General features: G+C 46.4%; 1 protein-coding gene across 3 annotated transcripts in view; it reads right to left on the bottom strand.

The window, feature by feature from the left end:
* CLMP (CXADR like membrane protein) overlaps window positions 1-10204 on the bottom strand; it is a 107539-nt gene extending 97335 nt beyond the window's left edge. The window contains exons 1-2 of one of the 3 annotated variants that reach the window (XM_066259796.1): window positions 10109-10204; window positions 2717-3035 (exon numbers count right to left, since the gene is read on the bottom strand). In XM_066259796.1, coding sequence (XP_066115893.1) covers window positions 2717-2744 — 28 coding nt within the window. In that variant the 5' untranslated portion in view covers window positions 2745-3035; window positions 10109-10204. Of the gene's footprint in view, window positions 1-2716; window positions 3036-3187; window positions 3250-3724; window positions 3742-10108 lie in introns of those variants that run through there. The other 2 variants (XM_066259798.1, XM_066259797.1) reach the window with 2 other exon arrangements.
* Between the last annotated feature and the right edge of the window lie 14272 nt (window positions 10205-24476).

Raw genomic sequence — 24476 nt, 5'->3', positions numbered from 1 at the left:
TTGTAACAATGAATAAAGACAGAATCAAGAAAGAAATGATGAGGGGTAGCTTCTTTTATAAAGACAGAGTATCAACCCAACTGATTTTCTTGCCAGAGGAGTGATTACACATAGTAGGCACCCAATAAGGAAGGGCAGTGAATTGATGACATCTTTTGACCTATGTCTTGGTCATTTCCTTTTTCTCTTGACCTAAGAGGAGAACCATCATCATGGCCAGAAGATTTCAACTGACCTTTTAAGCCAAAGTCACTTTCCACTTTCCACTATCAACTCTGCCCAAAGGTGTTTTGTTTCCCTCACCCTAGGACCCCACACCCCACCTACAGGTCAGGACATGCTGACATCTCAAGCTCCATGGAGAGGACTAATCTGGGCTTCACTGCAGAGAACATCTTTAAGATCCTTCTGGCCTGAACAGGCTGTGGCGCAGTGGATAGAGCATCGAACTGGGATGCGGAAGGCCCGGGTTCGAGACCCTGAGGTTGCCAGCTTGAGCGTGGGCTCATCTGGTTTGAGCAAAGCTCACGAGCTTGGACCCAAGGTCGCTGGCTCGAGCAAGGGGTCACTCGGTCTGCTGTAGCTCCCCAGTCAAGGCACATATGAGAAATCAATCAATGGACAACTGAGGAACCGCAACAAAGAATTGATGTTTCTCATCTCTCTCCCTTCCTGTCTGTCTGCCCCTCTCTCTGACTCTCTTTGTCTCTGCCACACACACAAAAAAAGAATTCTTCTGAAATGGTAATGGATAAAGACTTGACTTGGGGGTGGGGGGGGAGGTGAACACACAATACAGTGTACAGAGATGTGTTATAGAATTGCGCACCTGAAACCTGCATAATTTATGACAAGGAGTGTCACCCCAATAATTCCTTTTTTTTTTAAAAAAAAAAGCCCTTCTGATAGAAGGTAGTATAGTATGGTGGATTTATAAGCAATCTCTGGAGGCAGACAACCTACATTCAAATCCCATCTCTACTAATTATGAGCTCATGGCCTTGAGCAAGTCACTTGACCTTGTTCCACCTTGCTTTCCTAATCTGAAAAATGGGAATAATAACATGGGTAGCCAATCGGGTTGGCATAAAGAATAAGTGAGTTAACAAGATTGTACATATAAAGTGCTCTGTGCAGTAAGTAAGGAATTCCAGCTGTTTTTAATAAGTTAGCTCTGATATTTGGGTCTACTGAGTATCTGGTGACTGGTAGCTTAGGGGTAGAGGCCAGTGAACATGACAAAGGTGCTATCTAGACATACTAGCTGTGCACAGGGGCGGTACTGCAATACTTGGCCAGCAGCTAAAAGAGCTCAGAAAATAGTTGCTCCTCTAGCCTACTTGAGCAATAGTTCTGGCTAGTCCACAACCTTTAAGCCCTCTTACCTGGTGATTATCTGCATAAGGCATGCCTATACCCTAGTTGGTTTGTAAGGTTTCAAAATAGAGAAAGAGAGGAGAGAAAGAGAGAGACAGAGAGAGAGAGAGACAGTAGTTCTCTAGACAGCCATTTCAGGGTGACTTTTTAGTGTCTTCTCACTTTTATTTTATTTTATTTTATTTTTCCTAGCTATCAGGCCCCATCAAACTCCTGGCATTTTAGGCTGTGTAGGCTGTCAGACCCGGAGGGTCTTAGGACCCACCTACTGTTTTGGAGCTAAAGAAACAAAGACCACGGGTAGTGAATATAATGCCCAAGGGCACTCAGCTAGTCAGTTCAAAACCAGCTTCAGCTAGTTCTCTGGTCGCCTGATGTCCAGGGTGGCGCTCACTCTACCTCCACAGGCTGACTCTTTGATTTTCTGAATTCTGGCTAACTTTTGGTCCTGTCTCCTGGTGAAACCCGCGCTTTGCTCATGCTTAGCTTGACTTTTCTTCAGTTTTCCTGCCTGCCTTCCCTGCCCCTGGCATCTCAGATAGTCACAGTCAGCCTCCTGTCGGCTCTTGAGTGCACACACCCTGATGCGTACTGTCCTGCCCGGTCCTGCAAGCCTGTCTGCTTCCAGCCCAGAAGAGTCATGCCTTAGGGACTCTTTGGCTTCAGGAGTCCTACCTTGGTGGCACCCAGAAAGGATGCACAGGAGGGCTCTTCCTTTTGCCCCAAAACCTGTTTCTGTCTGTTCTATTCCATTCCATTTTTCTGTCTCTTCCCTCTCAATCCTGCTCTTCTTCTTCACGTTCATTCTTTCCCCTTTCCTTTGCAATCCTTGTCCTTTCCCCTCTTCTTTCTTTCCTGGGTCAATTTTGAGTTTGCACCTTCCTGATTCTTCTGGTGCTCGCCCCTTTTCTCTCCTCCTTTCCTCTCCCATTTCTTCCCTCTTCCCTTCCTCTGACCCTTCAACACATCTGTTTCCAATCTGGGCCCTGGAGGCGCCTGTTTGAAACAAAAACCTCCCCCCACCCTCAGGAACCTGGCACAAAAATTCCTAAAGAAACCTTCCCTCCCCCAATTCTCCAGTTTCCTCCAGATACTCCTGAAACTAAACACCCCGCTGCCGAAAAAGACCCTCCACCTCAAACGGTTCATAGCCAAACCACCTCCAGCCCCAAGTCTGCTCCACCGCCAGATGTTCCTCCGCAGCCCGGAGGCCGGAGCAGAGGCGTCAAGCTCACTCCGGGGGCCGCGGGACAACCGTCCAGAGCCAGCGTTCGTCCCGGACGCGGGAGTGTTTGCCGGGGTCACCCGATCTCCGTCCCGCCCGCCCCAAGGCACTCACCTAGCCAGAAGAGGAGGAGGAGGGTCATCCCGATGCCCGGCGCGGGTACCTCCCCGCTCAGCCGCTGCTTGGCTCCGGGGCGGCGGGACGCAGCCGACAGACCTCGGGCGAGCTGGGCGCGGCGCCTGCGGGTGCTTGCGGGGTGGCTGCGGCCATGTGCCGCGGCGGGAGCGGCCCCGCGCCCCGCGCCCCGCGCTCCGGGTTGCAGAGAGGCTTTCAGCGCGCGTTCCACCAGCTGGCGCCCAGACGGGAGCGGGGACCCGGGTTAGGGAAGGAAAAGCGAGGCTGAAGGACGCTACCGCTCGCGGAACACTTTTCCCTGTTTGGAAAGAAAAAGGAGTGAAGAAAGAGGGGGAAAAAATAGAGTGAGCTGGAACCACATGGTTGCCTCCTCCCGGCAGCCCCTCCCTCCTCGCTCGCCCCCGCCCTCCCGCGCTGGGTGCGCGGCGGGGATCGCGGGCAGGGCCCCACCTCGGGGCCAGAGGGGACTCGGGGCGAGCAGAGGCGGGGTGGCTGCGCGGGGCACGCAGTGTGGGGTTGATTCCGGGTGGGAGTAGGTCGGTGACACTTGAGCTCAGAGCCGAGGGATGCGGCCTTGTGGGGCTGCTCCGTGTCGGTTCCCACTTTGACCTCTCCACTGCTCTCTGGCATCTATTTCTCGCTCACAAACACTCCTCTGCTTTCATTTCGCCCACAAATCTGCCCTCTCTCCCTCTTCCTCTCTCCCTCTCGTGTATTTACATTCTTCTCGCCTCTCCACCTCTCACCTCCTCCCTCCCTTTTTCCTTTCTCCTTTCTCCTCTGCCTGGCCTCCTTGTCTGGTTTTGTCTGTGCGAAGCGACAGGCTGATGGTGCAGACAATCGAGCCTGAAAGTGACAGTAAGACAGTCCGGCGGCGGTGTGGTTGTTGCTCTCCTGACTCTGCCTGGGTTGGCACCACAGCCGCCTTTGCCTGGCTCTCCCGGGGCCTTTGGCCTTGGCTCTTTTGGAGTTGCGGTTAGTATTTACCGGAGGCTCATCCGGGCGAGATGAGCTGGCCATCACTCTGGGGGGTAGGGGCCAGGGCGCAGTGAGTGTCTGGTCTAGGAAGCAATCGAGCAAGCCGCACAGCAAGGAGCAAACCGCACTGCAAGGAACCCTGGCCAAAGCAGGCACCACCCCCTTCCAGAGAGAAAAAGAAGGCAGAGGGCATGGCCTTCTCTCCCTGCAGGCGGCCCCAAGGACCTGGCCTAGGAGGGGTGGGGGATGGGAGGGCTCTGGGAGTCTATCCTTGAGGACCCTGCAGCTAGCCAGCTCTGGAGGGGACTAGAAGAGGAGGGCAGTGACAGCAGCCTTCAGGTCCCAACTGCCCCCAGCTCCATCCAGCTCCTGCAGTGCGCCATGTCCTAGGGCTCGGGACCTTCACTCTCTGGTGTCCCTGGAGCAGTGGCTGCCCCTTCAGTCACATGCAGGCCTGAGAAGCCCTCAGCTTCCACCTTACCAGTGCTCACATTGGGATCTGAGCCAGAGCTCTGAGCAGCGAGGTTGCTGTAAGAGGTGAACTGTCCAGGCCTGGCAGGCTGCTGGGGCCAGTCCTCTCCCCAAGGTTTTAGATCCCAGGATCTGTATAGTCCACTCTACTTAGCTAGTGCTTCTGGTTGTCATGAAAACCAACCCATTTCATAGATGAAAAAAGCAGAGGCCTGGGGAGGTTAAGGGACTCTTAAGAAGTCATTCCAAAGACTTCAGGGGCTATTGGGATTGGCTGTAGAATTGCTTTAGTGGAAGTCCAACATTTGTTCACTGCTTCCCTCCTCAACTTCAGTAATTCTTGTGCATCTACTCTGCTCTGGATACTTTTAGGTGTGGAGGACACAAAGGGGGTAGAACTTGGTTATGGACATTTTTTTAAATTATTTTTTTAAAGATTTTATTTATTCATTATAGAGAGGGGAGAGAGAGAGAGAGAAGGGGGGAGGAGCAGGAAGCATCAACTCCCATATGTGCCTTGACCAGGCAAGCCCAGGGTTTTGAACCAGCAACCTCAGCATTTCCAGGTTGATGCTTTATCTACTGCGTCACCACAGGTCAGGCGGTTATGGACATTTTTTAAACATCTGGAACTAGTATATCATGGCACCAACTATGAACCAGGATTATAGTAAATCTTTAAGATTTATCTTTTTAATTAATTCCTATGACAATGCTAAGTGATAGGCCTTTTTTTTTTTTTTTCCCAAGTTGGAAACAAGGAGGCAGTCAGACAGACTTCCGCATGAGCCCAACCAGGATCCACCTGGCATGCCCACCAGGGGGCGACGCTCTGCCCATGGGGGGGGCGTCACTCTGCTGCAACCAGAGCCATTCTAGCGCCTGAGGCAGAGGCCACAGAGCCATCCCCAGCGCCCGGGCCAACTTTGCTCCAATGGAGCCTAGGCTGCAGGAGGGGAAGAGAGAGACAGAGAGGAAGGAGAGGGGGAGGGGTGGAGAAGCAGATGGGCGCTTCTCCTGTGTGCCCTGGCCGGGAATCGAACCCGGGACTCCTGCATGCTAGGCCGATGCTCTACCACTGAGCCAACCGGCCAGGGCCCCGTGATAGGCATTTTTAAAGATGGGAAAACAGTAATCTAGACAGATTAAATATCTTGCCTAGATCATATAATGTGACAATATCAATATTCTAAAATATTATTTTATAAAGTGTTTAAAAGTTCTCTCTGAGTCTGAATACTTCCATTTTCCATTTCATACTTCTTGTCTAATAGGAGGAAAATCATAAATATAATTAGTATATGAACGTATTCAAATGTTAATTCTTTGTAAAGGCTGAGGAAAGTGGGAGGGAAACTGTATGTATGGGGATGGTGGCTTTTTGTTATTTCTGCTCTGAAATTCTCTTTGATGTTCTGATATACTTTCAGGCTTACAGAAAAGTTACAAAAATAATATGAAGAATTCTTAGATGCTCTTCACCAGATTCCTCCTTTTGTTTCTCTCTAAAAAAGGCATTTTTTGCAGAAGTCTTAAAGGCCCCATCTCAAATCCTTCATTGCTGGTGGCCTTTCTCATGAATCTGGTGACACCATGTCTTGCTTCAGGGTGGTGTGCACAGGAAGGCAGACGTGTGTGGGTGTAGGCTGATGTGTGTTTAAACTCACGTTGCTCAAGCTGAAGGTAACAAGATGAGGTCAGCTCCAAGTCATTAGTCACAAGCACAGGAAATGCTATTGGGTCAAAAACACTTTGCTCCCCCAGGTCCTAAGTCCTATAGCCAGTGGACCCTTGGCATATATTCTTTGGGGAGAGTCCTTGGCCCCTAGAGAGGTCTGTCTCTAAATTTGAAGCCTCTTTTCTGTCGTTGCGCATCTATGGTCAGAAGAGTTGAGTGACTCTCAGGACAGCTATGTAACTCAGCAACCTACTTCCTACCTACACTGTGTCCCACAGTGGTTGGGCTGGGTGCCAGGGGACCTAGAGAGGGACATGGCAGTCTTTACCATACATGGACATCTCAGTCCAGTGGGAGAAAAAACATCAACATGGGAAAACTTTCAACAACAACCCTCAAAAGTGGCAGGATAAATTTTCCTGACAATAAGAAGCCCTGGGTATTCCAAGAAAGGATGGAGCTCTGTAGCCTGGGGTGGTTGTGAAGATTCCTGGGAAGAACAATTTTTGAGCCAGGCCTTAAGGGGTGACTTTCATTAGATAAAAGGACCTGAGTGGCACCACTGCGGGGACACTCCTGGATGAAGACATAAAGTTGGGTGTGTTCAGGGAGCACTGAAAGAATTGAAATACGTAAAATGAGGAGTTAGTGTGGAACAAAATACCCTGGAACAGTTAGCCTGAAGCAAAATTGTTAAGAGTCCTGTATGTGAGCCAAAGGATTCTGGAACTTTTCCAAACTCATTGAAAATATTTTAGCAAAACCGACCTTGATGAGAAAAAGCATAGTTTAAGAAATGTAAATTGGCAGCGTTTGCCCAGAGGTGACCCCAGGGGGCAGGCAAGGCTGAAGAGCTTTAGTACCCCTTTTATGTTCATCAAAATTTCTACCTCCATGCTTTAATATGGACAGTGGACAGTTTCCCAACATTTTGTAAAGTGATATGCATCTTCAAGACACGTCCCTGACTGGGTGGTGGCGCAGTGGATAGAGCATCGGACTGGGATGAAGAGGACCCAGGTTCGAGATCCTGAGGTCGCCAGCTTGAGCGTGGACTCATCTGGTTTGAGCAAAGCTCATCAGCTTGGACCCAAGGTCGCTGGCTCCAGCAAGGGGTTACTCGGTCTGCTGTAGCCCCAAGGTCAAGGCACATATGAGAAAGCAATCAATGAACACCTAAGGTGTCGCAACGAAAAACTAAGGATTGATGCTTCTCATCTCTCTCCATTCCTGTCTGTCTGTCCCTATCTATCCCTCTCTCTGACTCCCTCTCTGTCACTGTAAAAAAAAAAAAAAGAAGACACGTCCCTTAGCTTTCACTCTGTGGGGAGCCAACGAGGGCTGCCCTAAACCTCTTCTCTAAAGGATTTCTAGAGCCGCCTCAGGGTGTGCATAAAAAGATTGGCAGGAAATTCTGAACCAGAGGAACTGGTTGGAACCTGTTGCGTTAAGTGGGGAGATGAGATGAGGGTGGAGAAACGAATGGAGATGATACTTAGAAGAAAGATTTGACAGGTTAAATATCCAACGGTCATTGTGGGAGAGGAAGTAGAAGACAAAAGAGGCACCAAAGCTAACCATAAATGATATAATACAGCAGGGGTCGGGAACCTTTTTGTCTGAGTGAGCCATGAACGCCATATATTTTAAAATGTAATTCTGTGGCCTGACCTGTGGTGGCGCAGTGGATAAAGCATTGACCTGGAAATGCTGAGGTTGCCGGTTCGAAACCCTGGGCTTGCCTGGTCAAGGCACATGTGGGAGTTGATGCTTCCAGCTCCCCCCCATCTCCCCCCCCCTCTCTCTCTGTCTCTCCCTCTCCTCTCTAAAATGAATAAATAAAAAAAAAATTAAAAAAAAAAAGTAATTCTGTGAGAGCTATACAATGACCCATGTACGTTAGGCATTATCCAATAAAAATTTGGTGTTGTTCCAGAGGACAGCTGTGATTGGCTCCAGCCACCGGCAACCATGAACATGAGCGGTAGGAAATGAATGGATTGTAATACATGAGAATGTTTTAGATTTTTAACGTTATTATTATTTTTTATTAAAGATTTGTCTATGAGCCAGATGCAGCCATCAAAAGAGCCACATCTGGCTTGTGAGCCATAGGTTCCCAACCCCTGTAATACATTGTTACATATGCTAAGATTAATAGCAGCTATTGTTGACCTGCTAGCAGAGTCCAGAGATTCTAAGCATTGTTAATAAACCTTATAGTATCATATTACAATGTGGAAACTAAGGTTTGGAGAGTTTAAACAAATTGCTTATCATTCCAGGGTTAGTAAGTGATTGAGGCCGGATTTTCAGTCAGCTGATTGGAAGCCCTTCTACATCACTCTCTTTTTTTTTTTTAAAAGTATTTTATTTTATTTGTGTGACAGAGACAGAGACAGAGTCAGAGAGAGGGACAGATAGGGACAGACAGACAGGAAGGGGGAGAGATGAGAAGCATCAATTCTTTGTTGCGGCTCCTTAGTTGTTCATTGATTGCTTTCTCATATGTGCCTTGACTGGGGGCTATAGCAGACCGAGTGATCCTTTGCTGGAGCCAGCGAGCCAGCGACCTTGAGCTCAAGCTGGTGAGCTTTACTCAAACCAGATGAGCCCGCGCTCAAGCTGGCGACCTCGGGGTCTCGAACCTGGGTCTTCTGCATCCCAGTCCAACGCTCTATCCACTGTGCCACCGCCTGGTCATGCTAATCACTCTCTTTTGATGGTACTGCTAACAAGTAAGATAACTTGTCAGGAAGGGAAAGATACATTTAATTTGAGACATGGTAACTTGAGGGGAGGATAAATCATTATCCATTTATCAATTCATTCATTCATCCATCTATCTTTGAATTTTTTTTCTTTTTAGTTTATAGTTCAGTGAGTCTTTATTAAGCATCTAGTTGTGCCAAGCCCTGGAAAGTCAATGGTGAATAAAGCTAAAGTTGGCCTTGCCCTCCAGGTGCTCATGTTGATTCCAGCAAGCGATCAGATGTGAAGGAGAAATACTCAGAAGGGGAAAATGCAGCATCCTATGAAGCTGATAGCAGGACACTGTACCCAGTGTAAGAGAGTCAAGGACATCCTGGGCGGGGGTGACGTCCTCGGAACCGAGTGGGAGGGGAGCACAGTGAGGAAGAGGGAGATCTGTGCTGTTGTCTCATCTCATAGGGCGCTGGGGTCCAGGGACCATGTCTTTCTACTCTGAGCTCAGTATCCAGCAATGCCCAGTTGTCTCTAATGATGACTCGTGCTCATGAGGGCATTTAAGAGAAGGCAGCTGTGGAATAATAAAAAGAGCCCTGGGCTAGTAGGCAGACAGTTTAGGTTCTTAAGTGGCCTTGAATAGGTCACTTTAGTGAGTCCTCCTTTCCTCTTCTCCTAACACTGTTACAAGGAAGACTGTAATGAACGCACCTACCACAGTGTTTAACATGTGGGAGACTCAATAAATATTTGTTCCAACTAAACCTTTTAGTTCATAGGATTCCATTCCCTGCAGTAAAAAGGAGCCAACTTCTGTCTCATTTCCTTTTCCTATTAAAATGGAGTTATCTTTATATATTCTTCCCTGTCCCACAAGGATACTTAATGACTTGGCCATTTAGTGTGCTGGCCCTTTTTATGGCTGGATGGTAAGAGGTCCCAGCTGGCTCTCAGAGTCTTGATGGGACAACTTTTACTGGGGCTGTGTCTGAGGAACACTGTCTATGAATGGAGGCTAAGGAAAACGGAGCTGTCACCTCGGTAGAGGACGCAGCTGTCCTCTTCTCAGAGGACCTGGGAGTAAGGCAGAGGGGAGAATGGCTGGACACTCTTCTGTCCCACACCATGAGAGGACAGTCCCCAGCTTTGATCTGTGTGGCCAGCTGAGGAGGCAGGGATTCTGTGGGGCTAGTGTTTTCTGTAGGACATTTGTTAGAGAGGACATGATTTCTGCCTTTTTCTATCTGCCAGGATCCAAGATGCATAGGTCTGTCCTTCAACACCAGTGGAGTTTTCAGGGGGCCAGTGGGAGAGTCAAGCACCAAGATGGAAAACAGAGATGGTTTATATAGCTGCTGACCTAAGGATTTACAGCCAGAATCTGCTCTGCACGCCACCTTTTTTCCTGAGGTCAATTAGATCTGGACTTCCCCAGCTCCTCCCTCCACCCTACTTTCAATTCAGAGTTCAGGCTTTGGGAAGATCGGCTGATTCTTTTAAAAAAAAAAAAATAAATAAACAACTAATTCATCTCTCACAGTTCTGGAGGGAGGCTGGAGGTCCAGGATTACGGTGCCAACATGGTTCGGTTCTTGAAAAGACCCTCTTCTGGGCTGCAGATTGCCAAGTTCTGACTGTATCCTCTCATAACTGAAAGGCAAAACAGGCTGACTTTGAAATCCCTTAACCCTCCTTACTGTGCTAATTTGGGCAAGCTTCTTAGCCTCTTTCAGCCTACATCATTTCACTAATGAGATTTCTATTATGGTTGTTAAGAATACACGAGACTACATAAAGTGAGACTATACAAAGAAAGCACCTAGCACAGGGCACACCGGCACTCAGTAAAGTGCAGACCCCCTCCTTAGTCCCCCCTCTTTTTTTTTTTTTTTTGTATTTTTCTGAAGTTGGAAACGGGGAGGCAGTCAGACAGACTCCCACATGCACCTGACCAGGTTCCACCCAGCATGCCCACCAGGGGGCGATGCTCTGCCCATTTGGGGCATTGCTCTGTTGCATCCAGAACCATTCTAGCACCTGAGGCAGAGGCCATGGAGCCATCCTCAGCTCCCAGGCCAACTTTGCTCCAATGAAGCCTCGGCTGCGGGAGGGGAAGAGAGAGACAGAGAGGAAGGAGAGGGGGAGGTGTGAAGAAGTAGATGGGTGCCTCTCCTGTGTGCCCTGGCCAGGCATCGAACCCGGGACTCCTGCACGCCAGACCGATGCTCTACCTCTGAGCCAACTGGCCAGGGCTACCCCTTAAGTAATGCAACAGTATCCTTCGTGACTGCAGGACACAGTAACTGGCTTTGCAGGAGCTCCTCCCATAGAAGAGGAAGACAGAATCTCCCTCCTGTAAGGGTGATGGAAGTCTAGTGACTTCCTTCGAGGCACACAGCAAAAGGAGTACTAAAAAGTATTCCTGTGCTTTCTCCCTTCCTCACATCATTCCCCATCTCTGAGTTGAGATCAAAATCAGAAGAAGGTGTTTCTTTGGTTAAAAACACTCTGAATGGCCCACAACACAAGCTGTCATAAGGAAGCCGTAAGAAAGAAATAAGATGAAACACTCAATTTCATATCATTATTTTGAAACTGGAGCCAGAGGCATTTGATCTAACTTCCTTATTTTACCAAAAAGACCCAAGCTCAGTGAGGAACAGAAACTTGTCTAGGGCCACGCAGCTAATTGGTGACGTGAAAGCTATAAAAACTTTAGTCTGTTTCTGAGTTCAGTGCTCATGTTACTGTCTCATAATGGTGATCTCATGGGTGACCAAACCTATGTCTGGCTTCAATTCTGCTGCCAGAGACATGGGTGAATTTTCTGAGAATCCTGTTGCACATTTCCCTCTGTGACACGAACCACCAAACCAGAAGACACTCTGATGTACTTTTCATTCATTCTGCACTCAGAGACGAGTTCCATCCAGGCTGTAAGCCTGTGTTAGTTCCACCCCCGTGCCATGCTGTCTCTATCAAGCCGGATGGGTCCCTGGAGTTCTTTTTGGTCTAGCCTCCTCATTTGTAGACTGAGACTCAGCCAGGGGATGTGTTATGTCAGGGTCATGCTCAAGTTAGACACAGAGTCAAGCTTGAGACCAGTTGCCTAGCAACCAGCTCATTCTTTTTCCAGCAGTGTGGAAAATGACCACAGAGTGGTTCTGTCTTTTCCTGAAAGGTCTAGAATGAGAACAGAAAACTCCATGGTGTCTGCTAGCAAAAACAGGTGTGATTTGGATCCAAGGAAGAGCTGGGATTTTTATCTAGAAATGGATTAGGCTGTTGAAGTCATGGAATGAAACCGAGGACAATATGTGCAAAGCCTGGATATGCTACTGGTGTCCTGTGGAGAACTCATACTTTTGTGGGCTGAGATGCTGGGAGCTGTCAGCAGCTGTTTGCAGCTGCTTAGTGATAAGACTGATGTCTGCAGTGGCCACGCTGAAAGGACAGGAGGGGTGGAGAAATATTGTTCACGTTCCCCACCACCACACACCCACAAACACATGACACAAACTCAGGCTTCTGTCTTACAGCCTCTTGCATTGTCTTGCGTCTCTCTGACCCTGCTGTTCCCAGGAGGTGGGATGAGGTGTAGGACAGCTGTGGGCTAACACCACTGTCTGAGAGACAGTAGAGTGGTGGACAGAGCATAAGGTGTACCATCAGGAGACTGGGATTATACCCTTCTCAGACCTCTCATTTACTGAGTTATCTTGAACAAATTATTCAACCTCTCTAAGTCTTCGTTACTAAAGAAAACAGGGAGGCTAATGCTCTGTAAACTCTTTATTCTTTATGAATATAAGGTTACTTTTTTTTTTTTTTTACAGAGACAGAGAGAAAGTCAGAGAGAGGGATAGACAGGGACAGACAGACAGGAATGGAGAGAGATGAGAAGCATCAATCATTAGTTTTTTGTTGCGACACCTTAGTTGTTCATTGATTGCTTTTTCATATGTGCCTTGACCGCAGACCTTCAGCAGACCGAGTAACCCCTTGCTTGAGCCAGCGACCTTGGGTCCAAGCTGGTGAGCTTTGCTCAAACCAGATGAGCCCGCGCTCAAGCTGGCGACCTCAGGGTCTCGAACCTGGGTCCTCTGCATCCCAGTCCAATGCTCTATCCACTGCGCCACCGCCTGGTCAGGCATGAATATAAGATAAGTATTATTAAGAATGTGAATTGTAGGCCAATGCTAGATCTAATTGAGTTGGTCCTCGTTCTCTGTTCCCCCTGCTTCTCAGTCAGAGTATCAATCAATTCAGGAGTGCTGAGTGTGTACCTATAACGCACACAGAGGGGCCCCAGGACCTGGCATAGAACTCAGGTTGGGGTCTCTTTCCTCTGACTTCCAGAGGCTGTGCTGAGCAGAAAAACAGCTCTGGAAGACCCTGTTCACTGGTTCACCAGCCCTATTCCCAGCATACTTCCACCATAGAGGCTAAGAAACAGATGCACTTTCTCAGCTTCCTTCACCACGTGGAAGGCCATGTGGCACAATTCTGCCCAATCAATCAAGAGCAAGATAGGTTTGCCAGGGAGCTTTTGGTAACTTTTGCTTTTTACTCTGTGCAAACCAGAACTGGATTTTGTCTCTAAGGGGCATCCAGTTTAAAGGGGATATGTTCTTAAATCACCATAAACCACAGGTAAAACAGCCCTTCTCCTAAGAAAGGCATAGGTGAAATGCTGTTGAATTTAAAAGGAGGGAGGTATTTCTTCCTACATAGTGATCAGGGACTGCTTCATGTAGGAGTTGGCCTTTGGGGTGGGTAGGGTTTGAATATCCAAGGTTGGGAGATTCAGAATGGTTCCCAGCCCCAAGCTCACCAGCCTCAAGCTTCCCCACTATTCTGAACCACTTATAGGGAAGCCAGCAGTTTTTGCCAGGTGATGTAATGGTAACACTGGACATAATCAGATATAATTACATCTTGTATACCCAGAGCACTTTCTTCAAAATCCTTTAAAGAGGCCCTGGCCGGTTGGCTCAGTAGTAGAGCATTGGCCTGGCGTGCGGGAGTCCCGGGTACGATTCCCGGCCAGGGCACACAGGAGAAGCACCCATCTGCTTCTCTACCCCTCCCCCTCTCCTTTCTCTCTGTCTCTCTCTTCCCCTCCCGCAGCCAAGGCTCCATTGGAGCAAAGTTCGCCCGGGTGCTGAGGATAGCTCTGTGGCCTCTGCCTCAGGTGCTAGAATGGCTCTGGTTGTGGCAGAGCGATGCCCCAGATGGGCAGAGCATCGCCCCCTGGTGGGCATGCCAGGTGGATCCTGGTTGGGCGCATGCAGGAGTCTGACTGCCTCCCCGTTTCTAACTTCAGAAAAATACAAAAAAATAAAAAAATCCTTTAAAGATACAATCTTCAGGGGTCTCAAACTCACGGCTGTGCGGCCCGCCCACCAATTTTGTGCAGCCCACAGACTAATCAAACTTCGTGGATTAATCTGTGGGCCAGTCAGCGGGCCGCACAAAATTGGTGGGCGGGCCCATGCGGCCCGCGAGTTTGAGATCCCTGATAGCTCATCCCTCTGATGTGAGCAGGGGTGGATAAAGACTAAAGAAGGAAGCTCATAGACATGAAATGACATCCTCAGATTCTAGAGTTGTTTGGGAGGACAGCCTGCCAATCCCTTCAACCATATTATTATTCTTGGAACTCATTACTTAGCGTCCATGTAGACTCACACCCTCACCTGCGCGCACCCCCCCCCCTCTGGTTATGGAGGGAAGTACCTTTATCAAATATGCATCATCCTATGAGGAGGAACTGTACTTCAGCTTTATTATCCTGAAGAACAAGACATAGATTTTCTCAAGTTATTCGAGTGCTTTCACTGGTGACCAGTGGAAGACTTTTGTGGGATTCCTGACTGGGATTAGGGCTAACATGTCAAGTGGAAGTTAACCTGCTTTCACTAGGACCAATCTTCAACCCTTCTGAAAAAAATGACACAGACAGTAATGGGTTTAAAAATTACCCAACTACACATTTATTAGGATGACTAACAAAAAAACAAACAAACAAAAAATAAGTCTTAGTGTGGCTGTGTACAGATTAAGAACTCTTTGCACTGTTGGTAGAAACGTAAGATGGTATAGCTGTTGTGGAAGACAATATAATGGCTTGTCAAAAAATTAAACAGAATTACTCACCTCTGGGTATGTACTCAAAAGAATTGAAGGCAGAGACTCAAAGAAATATTTGTAGGTCTGGCCAGTTTGCTCAGTGGTAGGGCGTTGGCCCAATGTGTGGATGTCCTGGGTTCAGTTCCCAGTCAGCACACAGGGGAAGCAACCATCTGCTTCTCTACCTCTACCTCTCCCACTCTCCCTTCTCTCTCTCTCTCTCTTCTTTTCCAACAGCCATGGCTCAATTGGTTCAAGTGTATTGGTCCGGGAGCTGAGGATGAATTCTGTTACGATGATCTCCAAAAAATAAACTGGGTCACGTTTGATCTGCACAATTCAGTAGCAAAATTTTCAAAAGAGTCATGTTACAGATGAATGATTTTTTTTTATTGTGATAAAATACACAATAAAATTTAGCTCCACCTCAGGAGCTAAAGATAGCTCAGTTGCAAGCATGGTCCCAGATGGGCAGAGCATTGGCCCCAGGCAGGAGGCTGGTGGGTGGATCTTGGTCAGGACACATGCAGGACTCTGTCTCTCTATCTTCCCTCCTCTCACTTGGAAAAGAAGAAAATAAATAAATAGAAATATTTGTATGCTCAAGCTAATAGTAGCATCATTTACAGGAGCCAAAAGATGGAAGCAATCCAAATGTCTACCAACAGATGAATGTATCAGCAAAATGTAGTCAACACTTATATAGAATACCATTCAGCCTTGAAAAGGAAATACATTCTGACTCTTGCTAACACATGGATAAAAAGGCTTGAGGACGCGATGCTGACATAGGTCAGTCACAAAGGGACCGATGTTGTATGATTACACTTATAGGGTGGTCAAATTCCTAAAGACAGAAAGCAGATTGGTTTCCCAAGGGGCTACGGACAAGGGGCAATGCAGAGTTGGTGTTTAATGGATATAGGACTTCCGTTTTGCAAGATAAAGGGTTCTAAAGATGGATGGTGGTGACGGCTACACACTGATATGAATGTACTTAATGCCACCGAACTGTCTACATAAAAATGGTTAAGTTGCCTGACCTGTGATGGCGCAGTGGATAAAACGTCGACCTGGAAATACTGAGGTCGCTGGTTCGAAACCCTGGGCTTGCCTGGTCAAGGCACATATGGGAGTGGATGCTTCCAGCTCCTCCCCCCCTTCTCTCTCTCTGTCTCTCCTCTCTCTCTCTCTCTGTCTCTCCCTCTCCTCTCTAAAATGAAAAAAAAAAAATTTTTTTTTAAAAAGTAAGGTTCCTCAAATGACACTATTTAACACAAAAATAACAAGTTAAATATAAATTTCTTTAAAAATGGTTAAGTTGATAAATTTTCTATGTGTATTTTATCACAATAAAAAAAATCATTCATCTATAACATGACTCTTTTGAAAACTTTGCTACTGAATTGTCCAGGTCAAACATGACCCGGTTTATTTTTTGGAGATCATCGTAACAGAATTCAAAGAGTTAAACTTTGAATCAGAAAACTGAGATTCAAATCTCAATTCTTCTGCTTCTTAGCTATTTGATTTTGTTCTTACTAAGCCTCACTTTCCTTGTCTTTGATTAGATATAATAACATTGACTCTGACGACCTCCCTGGGCATATGTGAAAATCTGGTGAGATAATGTATGGGACTGCTTAGCAAACCACAGACCACTAAGAAAATACAAAAGATTTTTGAGAAAATGATAAAGTTCTCTCTGGGACCTATTGTAATATTTTCCAACTTTTCTTGCCAAGAAGTTCCTTCCATCACACCTAAATTCCTTCTCACGCGGCTTCAGCCAGCTCGGAAATAGCCTTTCCATTGGGACACTTCCATATCCCCAGTTTAGAGATATTTTGATCTGGCAAGTGTCAAGGGGACAGCAAGAACCATAAGCAGAACCATTTGGAACTACTAACTTTTTGGGCCAAGGACAGAATTCGTCTCCAGGTCTGGTTTGCTTTGCAAATTCCGGGCTGTCATAGCAACCCCAAAAGCAAAGGAGGACTGTTTAGTGTCATCTTTGACTGCAGCCTGGGCTGGGAATGTGCTCAGGTTGGTCCAATAAACAGCGTTCACTGGTAATAATCACTCTGGGCCGTCCCTGTGGGCCCAGGGAGTTTCCTGCCTGGTGTCACCCAACTCTCCATATGCTGCTCCTTGCCCTACAGCTCTACCAGATCCAAAGTGGGGAGGGAGTTTCTGGAATTAACTGCAGTGGAAACAACCTTGAGCAGCCAGTGTGGAGATTTCTGAAGAGGGCTGGGAGCAGAGATGGATATAACGGCCGGGCACACTGGTTGCATGCGCCCTGGGTTCTGACTTCTGAAGGGCCCCGCAAAACGTCAACTTTACACTTTCTTCTAATGGAAGGGGCTGTAAAGCTAGTATCCAGGGCCACCATCACAGACGCCCAGCCCATGCAGGTTTGCATTGGATTCGGACAGTCGGTAAAGAAACAACAGAGCCATGAACTGGTGGGCCATCATCTTTAATCTTAGCTTGCACCTGGCGGGCAGGTAAAAACACACACTGGGCTCAAAACCCACTCATTCAGCGCTCACAAAGCTACTGACTTATCTGAGTTTCCTAGAATCAAAGGCTTCTAGTTCACTAGCCTCAATCTCTTTTGTTCCCCATCTCCTTCTCTCTACACAAACTCTGCACTAACTGGTTTCTCTCTCAGCACTCCACCATCTTGGCTACCTCCCCTGGCCTCCTCCACGTGGCCTTTATCTGCTCTCTGCTCTCCTCTCTAATGCTAATCTCAGGAACCGAGAGAGCAAGCTTCTGATCTGCTCCACTTTATAGTGCAGAAATCAAAACCTTTAATCTAATATACAAAATAGGGAAGTCTTTAATACAAAGTCACTTATCTGAGGCATGATGGGATTGCACCAGCCCACATCAAAAAGGGTGGGAAAGGCTTAGTCCTAAAATCAAGCCCCAGGCTACAAGGATCCTGCCTGTGCACAGCCCACCCCCAACACACATTAATATCACCTGGGCGACGAGTTTCCACGTGGGCAGCGCCATCTTTAACAAACTGAGCATAATATATTTTATCTGCCCAACAGGGGCCCAATATTTTCTTCTGCTCCCGGGGCCTCAACCAACCTTAATCTGCCTCTGCTGGGGTGGGGGTGTGTAAAGCCAGAAGCCACGGCCAGGACCACCATCAGATCAGCCCGGCCCTTGCAGGTTCACATTGGATTCGGACAGTCGGTAAAGAAACAGCGGAGCCAAAAACTGATGGGCCATAGTCTTTAATCCTAGGATGCACCCGGCGGGCAAGTAAAAACACACACTAGGCTCCAAAACCCAGTCACATTCAGTGCTCACAAAGCCACTGACTTATCCGAGTTTCCTAGAATCAAAGGTTTCCAGCTCACCAGACTTATTCTCCTCAGTTCCCCATCTCCTTCCTTATCCCAGATACAAACTACACAAACTGGCATCTCACTCAGCACTCCGCCATCTTGGCTGCTTCTCCTGGCCTCCTCCACGTGGCCTTTCTCTGCTCTCCTCTGCTCTCTCTTCTAATGATAATCTCCCAGGAACCAAGAGGGCCAAGCTCCCGCTCCGACCCCATTTTATAGTGTAGAAATCCAAACCCTTAATCCAATATACATAATAGGGAAGTCTCTAATACAAAGTCACTTCTCTGAGGCATAATTGGATTGTACCACCTCACACCAAAAAGGGTGGGAAAGGCTTAATCCCAAAACCAAGCCCCAGGCTACAAGGATTCTCAACACACATTAGTATCACCTGGGCGATGGCCTCACATGGGTAGGGCCATCTTTAACAAAGTAAGCATAATACATTTTATCTGCCCAACAGGGTGGCTTATGTGTTTCCATGGTACCTTGAGCATTTCTTATTACTGTAAATTCACAGATGAGCCCTGTGAACCTATTCAAACACTTGCAACCAGCACGGTTTATATCTTAGGGCTAGTGGTTGTGTTTTTTTTTTTTTTAATTTTAAGACTTTATTAATTTTAGAGAAGAAAGAGAGAAGGGGGTAGGAGCAGGAAGCATCAACTCCCATATGTGCCTTGACTGGGCAAGCCCAGGGTTTTGAACTGGCGACCTCAGCAGTCCAAGTTGATGCTTTACCCACTGTGCTACCACAGGTCAGGCCTCTAGTGTTAATCCAAATTCGGAGGGACCCGAAATATGGAAGACAGGAGCAAGGTCCATCGTTTACACATTAAAGCTTTATTGTCTAGCTTGGCCAAGCGGCGGCAACTCCGACAGAAATCTGAGGGAGAGCGCACCGGCCCTTTGTTCTACTTAGTTTTTATAGTTTTGTAAGTTGGAGGTACAGAAGCAAAAATTGCAATTAGGAGTCCGTCATATGTCCTTTAACATGATAAGACCACATTCAATTTGCAAACCATAGATTATTTTGGAGAAAACAAAATTTACAAGCCAACACAATGGTAGAAAGATGTCTCTTTACATATTAAAGGCATTCCTATATTATCTAGTGTTTATCTGCTATCTCTCTGTCCAGAGTCACACATGCATTTACATAGGAGAGGTAGTTTCCGTGGGGACAAATGCCCGCCAATGGCTCATTGCTATAAGAAAATGTTTATTTTGGCTTTTCTCTTCCTGCACCTGGCTAGCCATTCACTCCTTTCCCCACAGGTGTGGTGGAATGTCAGGGAATCTATGCTTTCCTTCCCTTTTCATTTACAATACAATGGCAAGAGCCATCCTGGTTATGCCAATCACACAGTACAGAGACTATTCTCACAATTTCTCTGCACACCTTAACCCAAATTAATAAAATGTTCTCCAAGCCTCCTAAAATATTAATATTAATTCTGTAGCCTTTGGTACTTTACAACACATGCAGGTGAAATGGCTCAGTGGCTCCTTATCTAGGGCTGGTGTTTAAGATCTCATGGTAAAAATCTAAAAAAATGTAATCTGCTTTACACTATAATAAGAAAACCATGGAAATAAAATCAGTATGCACCTCACTAAATCTATAAAATGTTATGATGTCATTTTCGTTGCTACATTTGTCATAACAAGACTTTTAATCTATTTGAAAACAAGTCATAGGGCTAATTTTTCATAATTGGCAGAAATCCTGATGAGGTGAAATGATTGCCAAGAAATCAAGGTTAGGCCAAATTTCAAAAGTAAAATTGTAAAAGACATTGTGATATTTTATAGTTAAAAAGAAAGGTGGGCATTGTGTATATTTCAATGTGCTTAATATTGTGTGGTTTAGGGTCTTCAAAAAGCCTAGGAAGGACTCAAAGTGTTCCTGCTTGCTGCGTTTTCTCTCTTTTCTTCTTTCTCCTTCCCTCCTTCATTCCCTTCTGTTGGGCAGATAAAATGTATTATGCTCACTTTGTTAAAGATGGAGGCCGTCGCCCAGGTAATATTAATGTGTGTTGAGAATCCTTGTAGCCTGGGGCTTGGTTTTGGGATTAAGCCTTTCCCACCCTTTTTGATGTGGGGCGGTACAATCCAATCATGCCTCAGAGAAGTGACTTTGTATTAGAGACTTCCCTATTTTGTATATTGGATTAAAGGTTGTGAAGCTACACTATAAAATAGGGGTAGAACGGGACTTGGCTCTTGGTTCCTGAGATCATCATTAGAAGAGAGAGCAGAGGAGAGCAGAGAACAGAAGGAGGCCACGTGGAGGAGACCAGGAGAAGCAGCCAAGATGGCGGAGTGCTGAGTGAGATGCCAGTTTGTGTAGAGTTGTATCTGGGATAAGGAAGGAGATGGGGAACAAAGGTGAATAAGTCTGGTGAGCTAGAAACCTTTGATTCTTGGAAACTCGGATAAGTCAGTGGCTTTGTGAGCACTGAATGTGAGTGGGTTTTGGAGCCCAGTGTGTATTTTTACTTGCCCGCCGGGTGCAAGCTAGAATTAAAGACTATGGCCCACCAGTTTGTGGCTCCATTGTTTCTTTGCCGACTGTCCGAATCCAATGTGAACCTGCATGTGAATGGCCACGATGGCGGCTCCTGGCTTTACACCTTCCTCCCTCCCTCCCTCTCTCCCTTCCTTCCTTCCTTCCTTTCTTCCTCCCTTCCTTCCTTCTTTTCCTTCCTTTCTTCCATCCATCCTTTTTTCTTTCTTTCTTCCTTCTTTCTTTTTTTCTTTCTTAATACTTTTTTCAATTATATTACATTCAGTTTCAGGTATGCAACATAATGATTAGACATTTACATATGGTAATCTACAACGTGATCACCTCAATAAATCTAGTACCCATCTGACATCATACATGTTTGTTGCATAAATTTTTTAAAAATTATATTTGCTAATTTTTGAAAATGGATAAACATCAACTTGGTTCAAATTAAGAAAAGTTCAAGAATACATGGTGAACATTTTACCTCTTCCCATTATCCAGACACCCAGTTTTTCTCCCTATTGGGCAGATAAAATGTATTATGCTCACTTTGTTAAAGATGACACAAGGAGGCCGTCGCCCAGGTGATATTAATGTGTGTTGGGGTGGGCTAAAGGCAGGCAGAATCCTTGTAGCCTGGGGCTTGGTTTTGGGATTAAGCCTTTCCTACCCTTTTTGATGTAGGGCGGTACAATCCAATCATGCCTCAGAGAAGTGACTTTGTATTAGAGACTTCCCTATTTTGTATATTGGATTAGAGGTTGTGAAGCTACAATATAAAATGGGGACGGAGCAGGAGTTGGCTCTTTTGGTTCCTGAGATTATCATTAGAGGAGAGAGTAGAGCCAGCAGCGGAAGGAGGCCACGTGGAGGAGACCAGGAGAAGCAGCCAAGATGGCGGAGTGCTGAGTGAGATGCCAGTTTGTACAGTTTGTATCTGGGATAAGGAAGGAGATAGGGAACTGAGGAGAATAAGGCTGGTGAGCTAGAAACCTTTGATTCTAGGAAACTCGGATAAGTCAGTGGCTTTGTGAGCACTGAATGTGAGTGGCTTTTGGAGCCCAGTATGTATTTTTACTTGCCCACCGGGTGCAAGCTAGAATGAAAGAAGATGGCCTATCAGTTTTTGGCTCCATTGTTTCTTTACCGACTGTCCAAATCCAATGCGAACCTGCATGGGCCAGGCGGCTGCTGTGATGGTGGCCCTGGCCCTGGCTGCTGGCTTTACACTCCCCAAAGACAATTTGTATAATCTGCAGTGTTATTTCCTCCTTGTTGGGCAGATAAAATGTATTATGCTCACTTTGTTAAAGAGGCTGTTGCCCAGGTGATATTAATGTGTGTTGAGAATCATTGTAGCCTGAGGCTTGGTTTTGGGATTAAGCCCTTCCCACCCTTTTTGATGTAGGGTGGTACAATCCAATCATGCCTCAGAGAAGTGACTGTATTAGAGACTTCCCTGTTTTGTATATTGGATTAAAGGTTTGGATTTCTACACTATAAAATGGGGGCAGAATGAGAGCTTGCTCTCTTGGTTCCTGGGATGATTAGCATGAGAGAGCAGAAAGAGGCCATGTGGCCAGGAGAAGCAGCCAAGATGGCGGAGTGCTGAGTGAGATGCCAGTTTGTACAGAGTTTGTATCTGGGATAAGGAAGGAGATGTGGAACTGAGGAGAATAAAGCTGGTGAGCTAGAAACCTTTGATTCTAGGAAACTCGGATAAGTCAGTGGCTTTGTAAGCACTGAATGTGAGTGGGTTTTGGAGCCCAGTGTATGTTTTTACTTGCCCGCCAGGTGCAAGCTAGGATTAAAGACTATGGCCCACCAGTTTGTGGCTCCGTTGTTTCTTTACCGACTGTCTGAATCCAATGCAAACCTGCATGGGCCGGGCTGCTGTGATGGTAGCCATAGCCCCGGCTCCTGGCTTTACACTCCTATACTATCAAATATGTTTATATATTCATTTTTGTTTGTTTTTCTTTAAATAGTAAAATATTCTACACACTGTCCTGTAGTTTGCTTTTTTCATTTAGCAATATATCCTGGAAATTGTTTAATTTTAAAGCATAAAAAGACCCTTTATTTATTTTTTTATTATTTTATTTTTTTACAGTGACAGAGAGACTCAGAGAGAGGGACAGACAGACAGGAACAGAGAGAGATGAGAAGCATCAATCATCAGTTTTTCGTTGTGACACCTTAGTTGTTCATTGATTGCTTTCTCATATGTGCCTTGACTGGGGAGCTACAGCAGACCGAGTAACCCCTTGCTCGAGCCATCGACCCTGGGTCCAAGCTGGTGAGCTTTGCTTAAACCAGATGAGCCCGTGCTCAATCTGGTGACCTCGAACCTGGGTCCTCCGCATCCCAGTCTGACGCTCTATCCACTGTGCCATCGCCTGGTCAGGCAATCATTAGTTTTTTGTTGCGACACCTAGTTGTTTATTGATTGCTTTCTCATATGTGCCTTGACCACGGGCCTTCAGCAAACTGAGTAACCCCTTGCTCGAGCCAGCGACCTTGGGTCCAAGCTGGTGAGCTTTGCTCAAACCAGATGAGCCCACGCTCAAGATGGCGACCTCGGGATCTCGAACCTGGGTCCTTCACATCCCAGTCTGATGCTCTATCCACTGCGCCACCGCCTGGTCAGGCCCTTTATTATTATTTATGACTATATGCAGTTCCACTGAATACCTATTGGAATTTATTTTGTTGTAAGGTACCGAAAAGCTGCAAAATTAATATTGATATTCTAGGAGGAAAAGGTCAGGCTTTCCTGTCCTTTCTTTGGAAAATGGAGGAAAAATAATATAGAAGTCTCCTGACTTACAAGGACGACTAGGGTTATTTGGTTTTAAGTTCTCTGAAAGGATAAGGTTATCTGAGGAACTCCCTTTCGCTTTCAATAAGAGACAAAATTTACATACCACCCTACACTGATTTTAGCTCTCCCTCCCTTCCTAGAATCTGAGATTAACATGTACCTCTAGGCAAAGGAGGAGAGATAGACACTAAAAGGATTTGTGAATGTCTTTGATTGTATTACCTGAAAAGTTTTAACGTTCTTTGTAAATCCCCTAGGCAATGTTATAATCTTGTTAATAATTGTGTCATACCCCCCAACCTGTACGTAGTCATATATATAACCAGCCCCTGAGATATACTTGGCGCACACGATTTGGGTCTGCTATGCCCCATGTCAGCCATATGCTGCCGGCATATTTAATAAATCTCCTTTTAATAAAACGTTTCAAAATTCATCTGGACTTAAAAAAAAATTCATCTGGACTTGGTGTCTCTACGTAAATCTGCTGAAGTGAGGTACGGTACTTTTCAGAATCTGGAGTACAGTACTTTACAACAATTTAACCACCCTTATTAATAGATATTTTGGTTGTTTCTAATTGTTTGATATATAAGCAACAGTGCATGGAAAAACTATGTACCTATGTCATTTTTTACATCTATATAAGATAAATTCCCAGAAGTAAAATCGATTTATCAAAGGACATATGCATTTACTATTTATTTATTTATTTATTTATTTATTTATTTATTGTATTTTTCTGAAGCTGGAAACGGGGAGGCAGTCACACAGACTCCCGCATGAATCCGACCAGGATCCACCTGGCATGCCCACCAGGGGGCGATGCTCTGCCCATCTGGGCCGTTGCTCTGTCGCAACCAGAGCCATTCTAGTGCCTGAGAAAGAGGCCATAGAGCCATCCTTAGTGCCTGGGCCAACTTTGCCCCAATGGAGCCTTGGCTGTGGGAGGGGAAGAGAGAGACAGAGAGGAAGGAGAGGGGGAGGGGTGGAGAAGCAGATGGGCGCCTCTCCTGTGTGCCCTGGCCGGGAATCAAACCCAGGACTCCCGCACACCAGGCCGA

Source organism: Saccopteryx bilineata, chromosome 2, assembly GCF_036850765.1.
Source record: "Saccopteryx bilineata isolate mSacBil1 chromosome 2, mSacBil1_pri_phased_curated, whole genome shotgun sequence".
NCBI classification, from domain to species: domain Eukaryota; kingdom Metazoa; phylum Chordata; class Mammalia; order Chiroptera; family Emballonuridae; genus Saccopteryx; species Saccopteryx bilineata.
Note: the sequence above shows the minus strand (reverse complement) of the source record. Positions and strands in the feature narration are given on the sequence as shown.